This window comes from Salmo trutta, chromosome 27 (assembly GCF_901001165.1).
Source record: "Salmo trutta chromosome 27, fSalTru1.1, whole genome shotgun sequence".
Classification (NCBI taxonomy): Eukaryota; Metazoa; Chordata; class Actinopteri; order Salmoniformes; family Salmonidae; genus Salmo; species Salmo trutta.
The window spans coordinates 14,113,606-14,123,946 of NC_042983.1; the positions used below are offsets into that span (position 1 = coordinate 14,113,606).

General features: G+C 42.0%; 1 protein-coding gene across 1 annotated transcript; it reads right to left on the reverse strand.

The window, feature by feature from the left end:
* Positions 1 to 4,034: 4,034 nt before the first annotated feature.
* Positions 4,035 to 7,060, reverse strand: LOC115164369 (phospholipid phosphatase 5). The gene is made up of 8 exons (XM_029716777.1): positions 6,706 to 7,060; positions 6,115 to 6,248; positions 5,887 to 5,995; positions 5,558 to 5,648; positions 5,382 to 5,445; positions 4,907 to 5,031; positions 4,451 to 4,621; positions 4,035 to 4,308 (listed from the first exon to the last, which is right to left on the reverse strand). The coding sequence occupies exons 2-8, from the start codon at positions 6,183 to 6,185 to the stop codon at positions 4,139 to 4,141; spliced, it is 801 nt and encodes a 266-aa protein (XP_029572637.1). The 5' UTR covers positions 6,186 to 6,248; positions 6,706 to 7,060; the 3' UTR covers positions 4,035 to 4,138.
* Positions 7,061 to 10,341: the final 3,281 nt, after the last annotated feature.

The window sequence follows — 10,341 nt, forward strand, 5'->3', positions numbered from 1 at the left end:
AATGTCAAGAATTGTGAAAACTGAGTTTAAATGTATCTGGCTAAGGTGTATGTAAACTTCCGACTTCAACTGTATGTGCAGTACATGCAATGAGTGAATAGCTTATTGGTTTAAAGAGGAATGTAAAAAATAAATAAAATATTGAACAAAGGCACACATCAGTCAGTCAGCTGTTTCTGCTGGAAACGGTTTCTTCCTCACATCCCAAACCATCTCCATCCGATTGCCTTTACGGGGGTTACTGCCATCACAGAACTGCCTCCAAAGTCCAAACATTTCAATGGTGTCAGCCATACAGCAGTTTGCATACTGGTATCAGTTTTACCAGCATCACAGAACAACTAAGTAACTTATCTGCAGAAACAACTGTACTGAACGGGAATAAATACACAGGAATACAAACAATGTAAAGCGGTGGTCACCAACCATTTCTGAGTCAAGATCACTTTCCGAGACAAAATGCAAGCTGAGATCCTACCACTCAGATTTTTTTAAAAACATTACTTAAAAAACGTAAGCCTATGCAACATTAACCAATTGAAAGCAGTTTTGTAGCAATGAGATTTGTGCAGTAGGTTATAGGCCCAATACATTATCACTGCATATTGGCTACTCTTGAATTGCCCTGCCAATGTTGTTCTTCTCAGATCATTTTGAAATGATATTTAAAAAATGTTGGTATATGATCACACTGGTAATAGATCATTTGTTGTATTACTTGTGAGACAGCTGAGTGAGCATAATAACTGGCTTTTTCTTTTAACTGGACCAGCATCTGATGTTCAGTCTGAGGGGAGGCAGGGTCTGTCTCTCACCCGACTCACCATCCCTCCTCTCTCCCTCCATCCACTAAGAAAAGGGGACACAGTCTTCCAACTAATTGCGAAACTTAAGTCACACTGCATTATTTCTGCCTCATGCACCAATTCATGTTGTTACTCCTTCGAGAAAGTGAAATATTCCTTGATATAAAAAAAAAAACAAGCCGCAAATAATAACAATGCAAGCTTTGCTATACTCATTCCTTGCAGCTGCAGTGCTGGTTGTAGCATGAGTGGAAATAGCGAGAACACACATTTTTTGGATTATAAAACTGTTGAACAAAGTGTTGACAGTGCTGAATAACAATTTAAACATGAACTTACTCATAAAAACAGCAGCTCTTTTCTGTATTCGTTGAGTCTCTATAGTTATGGTTTTAAACATTTTGAAATCTCACATCAACTTTGCTGTGCGTTTGAGGCTTCTTTTTACAGTCTATGGCGCAAGGAAACTGTGCAGACACGATAATCTGAGCTATCTGATTGGCCAGCGGTAGGCCTATAGGTGCACTTGATTTGCTCTCTGGGCCTGCCGGGTAGGCGGTGTTCTACATTCAGACACATGAAATGGTTGAAAATGGGAACACTTCCCGGTGCTTGGTCTGCTGAACCAAGTCCACCTACCACGAAAAGCACAAAACTAATAAAAAAAACTAGGATTGCAAGGCTTTATTGTTGCGTTTTTTACAGAAATGTTTGGCTTGGAAATCTGATCACGATCGACCAGTTGGTGACCACTGATGTAAAGGATGAACTCTAAATGTACAAACTGTAATGTGATTCTAGGCCACTGCAATCCTAGTGTTCACACTGAACTCTACAGAAAAGTGCACCCTCACCTCCACAGACATGTCTGCCTCCCAAATGGTACCCTATTCCATATACAGTGCACTACTTTTGATCAGAGCCTATAGGGCTGTGGTCAAAAGTAGTGCACTATAAATCAGACAAAACAAACAGGATATCATAATATGAGGAAAAAATAATGAACTGCTGTGGTTAATCCAGTGTGTGCATTGAGAGGACTTTCCTACTTCCAGGGAATACAAATTATTTCAGTAGCACTGACAGCTTAGCACCTGGTACCTGGTGGGCTCAAAAATTACAGTCCCTCTCCTCCCCACTCAGGGTTAACATTTGGGCCTGGTCCCATTTCTACCACTAGTTACTCAACCACTCATTGAGTAGAGCCATCGGGGTAGTATGTAGTTGGAGATCAGTTGCCCAGATATAAAGAACCCGGGACAAAGGGGTAGTATGTAGTAGAAGTTAAAGACTACAGGGGTAGTATGTAAATGGTATTTCACTAGATGGGTAGTATGTAGTTGGATTTGCACTATAGGTGTAGTATGTAGTTCGATTTGAGCTGTAACACCAACATGTTTCAAGCAGACCACCATAGTCCCTGTGCCAAAGAACACAAAGGTAACCTGCCTAAATGACTACGTAGCATTCACGTCTGTAGTCATAAAGTGCTTTGAAAGGCTGGTCATGGCTCACATCAACACCATTATCCAAGAAACCTTAGACCCATTCCAATTTGCATACCGCCCCAACAGATCCACAGACGGCGCAATCTCTATTGCACTCCACATTGCCCTTTTGTATTGAACCTTTATTTAACTAGGCAAGTCAGTTAAAAACAAATTCTTATTTACAATGACGGCCTACCCCGGATAAACCCTAACCCGGACGACGCTGGGCCAATTGTGCACCCTATGGGATTCCAATCACGGCCGGTTGTGATACAGCCTGGAATCAAACCAGGGTCTGTAGTGACGCCTCTAGCACTGAGATGCAGTGCCTTAGACCGCTGCGCTACTCAGGAGCCCGGGAGCCCTTTCCCACCTGGACAAAAGGAACACCTACGTGAGAATGCTATTAATTGACAACATTTCAGAGTTCAACACCACAGTGCCCTCAAAGCTCATCACTAAACTAAGAGGAAAGGGGGATACCTATTCAGTTGTCCAACTGAAGAACCCTGGACTAAACACCTCCCTCTAACTGGATCCTGGACTTCCTGACAGGCCGCCCCCAGGTGGTAAGGGTAGGTAACAATACATCTCCCATGCTGATCCTCAACACGGTGGCCCTCAGGGGTGTGTGCTAAGTCCCCTCCTGTACTCCCTGTTCACCCATGACTGCATGGCCAAGCATGACTCCTACACCATCATTAAGTTTGCCAACGACACAACAGCGGTAGGCCTGATCACCGACAACAATGAGACAGCGTGGTGCCAGGATAACAACCTCTCCCTCAACGAGATCAAGACAAAGGAGATGATCGTGGGCTACAGGAAAAGGAGGGCCGAGCACACCCCCATTCTCATCGACGGGGCTGTAGTGGAGCAGCTTCAAGTTCCTTGGTGGCTACATCACCAACGAACTGTCATGGTCCAAACACACCAAGACAGTCGTGAAGAGGGCACGACAATGCCTATTCCCCCTCAGGAGACTGAAAAGATTTGGCATGGGTCCTCAGATCCTCAAAAAGTTATACAGCTGCACCATCGAGAGCATCCTGACTGGTTGCACCACCACCTAGTATGGCAACTGCTCGGCCTCCGACCGCAAGGTACAACAGAGGGTAGTGTGCACGGCCCAGTACATCACTGGGGCCAAGCTTCCTGCCATCCAGGACCTCTATACCAGGCGGTGCCAGAGGAAGGCCCTACAAAGTCTTCAGCCACCATAGGCATAGACTGTTCTCTCTGCTACCTTACGGCAAGCGGTACCGGAGTGCCAAGTCTAGGTAAAAAAAAGGGTTCTTAACAGCTTTTACACCCAAGCCATAAGACTCCTGAATAAAAAACAACAAGTATTTAACCTTTATTTAACTAGGCAAGTAAGTTAAGAACAGATTCTTATTTACAATGACGGCCTACACCGGCCAAACCCGGACAGTGGGCCAATTGTGTGCTGCGCTGCCCTCCCCCACCCCCCTTTACCTCAACCTACATGTACATATTACCTCAATTAACTCGACTAACCTGTGCCCCAGCACATTGACTCTGTACCAGTTACTCCTGTATATAGCCTCGTTACTGTTATATTATTGTTGCTCTTTAATTATTAGTTATTTTTCTATTTTCTTTTTTTTCTTTTTTATTTATGTATTGTTTACTTCAGTTTATTTAGTAACTACTTTAACACTTATTTTTTATTAAAACTGCATTGTTGGTTAAGGGCTTGTAAGTAAGCATTTCACTGTAAGGTCTACACCGGTTTTATTCGCCGCGTGCATCAAATACAATTTGATTTGATTTGAATATATAGTTGGAGTAGAGCTATAGGGGTAATATGTAGTTGGCCAGCTATAGGGGTAGTATGTAGTTGGAGTTGGCCAGCTTGCGTTCCTGTACAGCAGGAACAGTCTCTCTGTGGCGTAGCGGCCGGTGACAGTCAGGGTCCTGGAGGGAGGGGTAGTGCTGTCTGTAGCAGAGCCAAGAGAACACCAGGCCCAGACCAGAACCCACCAACACATCTGAACACAGAGGGGACAACACACATATACAGAAGTGACACAAAGACCTTAGCACGTCTCTCAATAGTGGATTAGAATAATATTTTCTTATACGTTTATAGCGCTTTTCAAAGTGAACATGGTTAATGGCTAGCCCTCTCACCTTGCCAGTGGTGTTTGTAGTCGCAGGTCCTGGAGAGAGCGATCATGAAGGCTAGGAGGAGGGGAGCAAGGAAGAGACACAGTCTCCAGGCCCTGCCCCGACCCCCCAGACTAAAGCATCGCAGCTTACCCCCCACATACAGCGCTGTGAAGCCCAGTCCAGTGAATGCAACTTGAACAAGACGAGAGGAGAGAGGGGATCAGAGATGGGGCAGGCACATATTACAAAGTAGGATCAACAGTTTTATTCATAATGACATGAGAAGGCTTGACATGAGAATGTTAAGGCCAGTGTCTGAATAAACACAACATTGTTTATCAAAGTTACCACCAAGTTAACACACACACACACACAGGTCCAGTCTAACTAGCTTTTAATCTGAACGAGCCCACTGTAGTCTCACAGCCAATCAGATCTGCTCTCGCAAGAGGACTAGCCAATCAGATTGGGCCTTACAGGAGGAGTGTCCACTGGGAAAGCTCTTCCTGCCCTCCATGACCACTTCCGGGTCGCCGCTGCAGTGCATCTCCAGGTTCATCTGTCCGTCTGGGAAACAGCGGTAGAAGAAGTCTGGCCGCGGTCTGAAGCACACACAGAACACACACTCCATCACATCCAGTCAGCATAATACTGAGCTGGCCTGAAGCACACACAGAACACACACTCCATCACATCCAGTCAGCATAATACTGAGCTGGCCTGAAGCACACACAGAACACACACTACATCACATCCAATCAGCATAATACTGAGCTGGCCTGAAGCACACACAGAACACACACTCCATCACATCCAGTCAGCATAATACTGAGCTGGCCTGAAGCACACACAGAACACACACTACATCACATCCAGCCGGCCTAATACTGAGCTTGTAGCAATGTAACCCTAACTGTACATCTCCAGACTAGTACTCCAGACTAGTACTCACCGGCCCACGACCAGCTTGATGGCGTTGGTGAAAACTCCGTTCAGTACCAGAGCCAGAGTCACCGCTGAGGAACAGAGGCAAACAACAGGGTCAGTATTTTTCTCTCACACACACACAATCTCTGTGCAGCTGCTCTGATGCCAAACAGCATGTGTAGTTCTACAGTCAGGCCTTACCTAGCGAGGCCTCTCTCACGTCTCCTCTCTCAACTCTCTTCAGAAAGGTGACAAGCAGGATCACCAGGAATGGAGTGAAACACGCCACGCTCTGATACGAGGGACATGGTCAGTACCATAGCAAAAGAACTAGTAAGACAGAATGGTAGCGCTTTACATTAAAGCACAAGATTACCTGGTAATAACACGGCAACAAGTTATTGTTGCTCTCCAGTTTATCCTGTGCTTTAATCTGAAGTACTACCGGCAGAACAAATATTCACATTCAATGTTCCAAGATTCCAGTGAATTCAGTCGGTGCCTCCCCCCTGACACACACCAGTACTCACAAACATGAGAGAGGTGGGGACATGGTCATTCTCCACTCTGTGAAATCTATACAGCCACATCTCCTCTGCCTGGATCTCACGAATAAAGGGTGGAAGCTGCTCTGTCACACTGAGGGAGATAACACACACACACACACACACAGTTTAGTTCTTTTGAGTTGCACCAGACAAGTCCATACAGAACACATTTGTCAAAGTTATTGCGATGTTTAAATTTGAATTACTCACAGGAAGACAACCAGAAGCAGCAGTCGGATAGACACCTCTGGCAGTAAGCCACGCAGCAAACCCCTCTTCATCTTGTTTATCAGGTTAGTTTCCACACAGATCACTTGGCAAATCCACTAGAATCCTCTCCAAAACTGTGAGGAAGGGGGGGGGGAAGAACATGGGTTCAAAATGATACATTTAACACACGTATAATCACAATTTATAACAAATATTTAAGTCTTGGTTGACATATGGGAGTGTGAACCAAATAAAATAAATCGATTGGTTCAAGAACAGGTACAGGAGAGAAGGCATGCTAGTCTTTCTTGTTCCATATCGAACCAAGCATCACGATAAATTGATAGGATACACTTTCCTCGTGGTGCTCTTTAAAATGACCAACTAAATCGGATAATGCATATCCTAAACAAATTATTCATAATTTATTCATCTTAAACAGTGCCCTGCTCTTGTATAGATAGCTGGCTACATCTTATATTATTGCTAGTAACGTTAGCCTAGCTACATCATCTGTCTCTAGCCACACATCTGCGAATAACATTTGGTGGCATTTCCGCATTTCCAGCGGTCTAAACCAGGAGGACCAACCTTAAACTCGGTGTTTAGCTAAGTCTTTCTCCGCATACTCGCACTGCTAGCTACCGTGACCTGGGCCTCTCCATCATCATCATCATCCTTCACCCATCCGCTAAACCGGTATAGCGAAAGATGCCCGGAGGAGAAAGCTTTGTCGGTCGTGTCGAAGTATAATGGCGCTTTCAAGAGAACTGGGAACTCAGGAAAAAAACGAGGTCAAATCATGACTTTAGTGATTTTCAGAACGGAAAGTTAGAGATCTACAAAGATGTCCGAGTTTTCAACTTGGAATTCCGAGTTGGGTGACCATTCAAAACGATTTTCCCCAGTCGGAACCCGTTTTTCACGAGTTTCCAGTTGTCTTTAACGCAGCATAAAGTGCGATGCCACGTTACGTTAACGGGACGACCTCTAGTGGGAAAATGGTAAAATAACAAGTGTGATTATTATGACCCAAGAGTGTCTTTAGGCTCATTTACAAAAAAAATGAATAAAAATGCAATTACTATCGATTATTTTAATCTGGCAATTTAAAGTGATATTCTATTTTCCATGAAGAGAGAGACAAATGACTTCCACTGAGACACAGTACAGCTTTATTTTAGTCAAACTTCAGGCATGTCTGAACTCCTCAGCTCCAACTCAACCTCCTTTAGAATGAAAAAAATAAAAAGACAGTCATGTACAAAAGAGTGGCATTCTCACAGTCACACACACATTTAGAAGCAGAATTTTACAGGCAATAGCACTCCACAGTAACATTATCCTATGCAAGTTCAATGCAATTTATGTACAAGTCTTAACATTATGCAATAATGACTGCTGAACAGTAAAACAATATGGTAACTTTGTGTTCATCCACTTTTTAATTGAAGCAACATTAAGAGATAGATCCGACCCCGGCGTAATCCCCAAAGCAGTTTCACTATATGACTAGAGAAATGAGTTCCTCTGAAAACACCGTTTTCCCTAACGTCTGAGAGAGCATGTCAATCACCTGTAATGACAGAAATAACGAACAGTATTGCACAAAATCTAAAATAACTGGAAGGTGTGGAACAGAAACATATGCTTCAGAAAGGGCCCCTTCCAAAGTCTGTGTTGGAAGATAATACTTTGATAACTCACTCTTCGTAACCCTACTGACATCCTCTTCAGCGAGGAAGATCATGTAAAAACATGGTTAAAAATCTATGTCTGTGGCAAACAGAATGACGACTATATGGTCATTGTACAGACTGAATGTTGTGTTCAAGTCCAACTGGCATAAAGTGAGTAAGTTTCAAAACAGGTGCAAAAAAACCCAAAAAGGGCTATTGGGTTGGCCTGGATAATCTTTGTGCAATAACCAATAGAGGATCAAATCAGAATACAATGACATAAAAGAGAATCCACATGTGGTTGTTTTTAACATAACAAATGAGCATTAAAAATGGATACAAAATATGTCCCCAACTGATAAAACAGATTCAGATTTACCTTCCCTTCAGAATGGAAGGGGGGCATCAAGTCTTGGCTGAAAATGATATAGTTCTGCGCAAATTGCTTTGTGTTGGTGTAAGCATACAAAGGTCCAGTTTACAATGGTCACTAATTGAAGGTTAGAGAAGGATTAAAGACTAGGTACTCCTTTACAAACCATGACAAGACAGCCAGAGGACCTGAGATGTGGCTCAGAATGAACAGGCCTAATATCCATCATAGATATCTACCATGTCAAATCAGTTATCAGTAAACACTCATGTTTGTGAACATATTGATCTGTAGTACAAAACAATACAAAAATAATGAAATTAAAGAACAAAATATAATTCAAGTTTTAAAAGGTTGTTAAAAATATGACAGTGCCTTGATGCACCTATATGATCGTGCGCCGCGTGGACCACAGCCTAGTACTGAAATGATCTAAATCTAACACCTATCGAAAGAAAATACTATCATTTGGCAGGTTTGAGAGCAACTGAGTCCATATTCCATTCAGTTGTGTTTACCCTTCTATATGCATTAGGAGAAATCAGCAGGCTTCAATCCCAAATGAATGTAAGATATTGGCACAATCTAATTCTATTTCGTTAAGACATGAATGTGGACACAGTTTGACACAAGACAACAAGAGGTATGGAAACATTTGACAAACGTGTATTTTTCTGTGAGCTATCGTTTTAAAGGCATGGATACATAAATCAGTAATGTTTCAGAGAAGAGAAAGCAAAGGCTCAGACAAGATTAGCAGACTACTGTTCTAGGTTCAACATGATAATGTGAGTTTAGGCTGAATTAAGTGCTTGTTTACTTCACATCACAATGTTCAATTGCTTTTAACTGCATTAACATGAGTACAGTGAGTCACAATACAGAGAGCTTGGCCTATGAGGAGCAGCTGTTATCAAACAGTGGTACCATTACACTAATAGAAAATGTATGAAATGTAAACGACAACTACATACAGAATCATCCATTTTAAAGCTCCCTATTGTTTTATAGTCTGTTACTTAATACTTTGGGTGGGTGCTGTTTTCCAATAGGCGTTTTTGATACATAAATCAACTAGTATAAAGGGTGTGATATAATTTCAAAAATCTGTCATAGGAGGATGAGATTAAAAACACTGTACATTTTCTTTACTTATCTGATACCGAAGTACTCTATAACTTAATGTTGATACAAAACCAATTTGTGGAGATGTACACAATCATACAAAAAGGTGAAAATAAATACCCACCAGGGCAAAATACAGAATGTACTAAATACCTTGAATTAAGACGAGGGCGTTAGTCGTTCTACCATGATTAAAAAAACTGAAAATGTGATCGGCAGTAACTTGTGTGAGAGAACGTTTTCAGTCGCAAAGATATTTGGATCATGTCGTTGGACCTATAGCAGAAGTTACAAAACAGTTTCAAATTCCTACATTACCACAGAAAAGAGGTATCCACTTCAAGCATGTACAATGTCATGTATTATATATATATTATATATATATATATATATATATATATGTTATGACCTACCAAAAGTATGTAGCAATAAACTGTGAAAGTGCTTTAAAAAGGTTTAGCAGAACAATTTAAAACATAACGTTTACGTGTACAGTACAGTACACACAGCATCACTTAAATTACTGCACACAGGGCCAATGAACAGCCACCTCTCTCTCAGGTCAGTATATTGGAAATGAGTCCCTCAAGGCTGGCTGCATTACCGTGTACAAACAGACTGGGACCATATCTGTATAATATAACACTTCACTAATCTAATGAAGTGTAACACTAAATCCTAGGAGGAAATAATCACCAGAAAGTATGCTGCTCAACCTCTCAATTTGAATGAAATGTAACTTCCTCTCCAAAAACGCATTCCTGTCTGTTTCCATACACAGCGAAGGGGGACAGTCATAGAAGAGTGAAAATGCCTCCCTTCTCCTTCTCTTAAAACACTTGTGGTTTACAATATGAACCAATTATGTCCACAATGGAGAGTGAGACTGGGGAACTGACAAATAGAACTTAAATGTAATGATGTGATGTCATACATTACACTATATGCCCTTATAATTCACCTTATTAGAAGGACTATATTCACAAGGAGATCTGCACAATTCTAAACACCTAAACAAACAATACACCACTCACCGAGATGAAGTGAGAT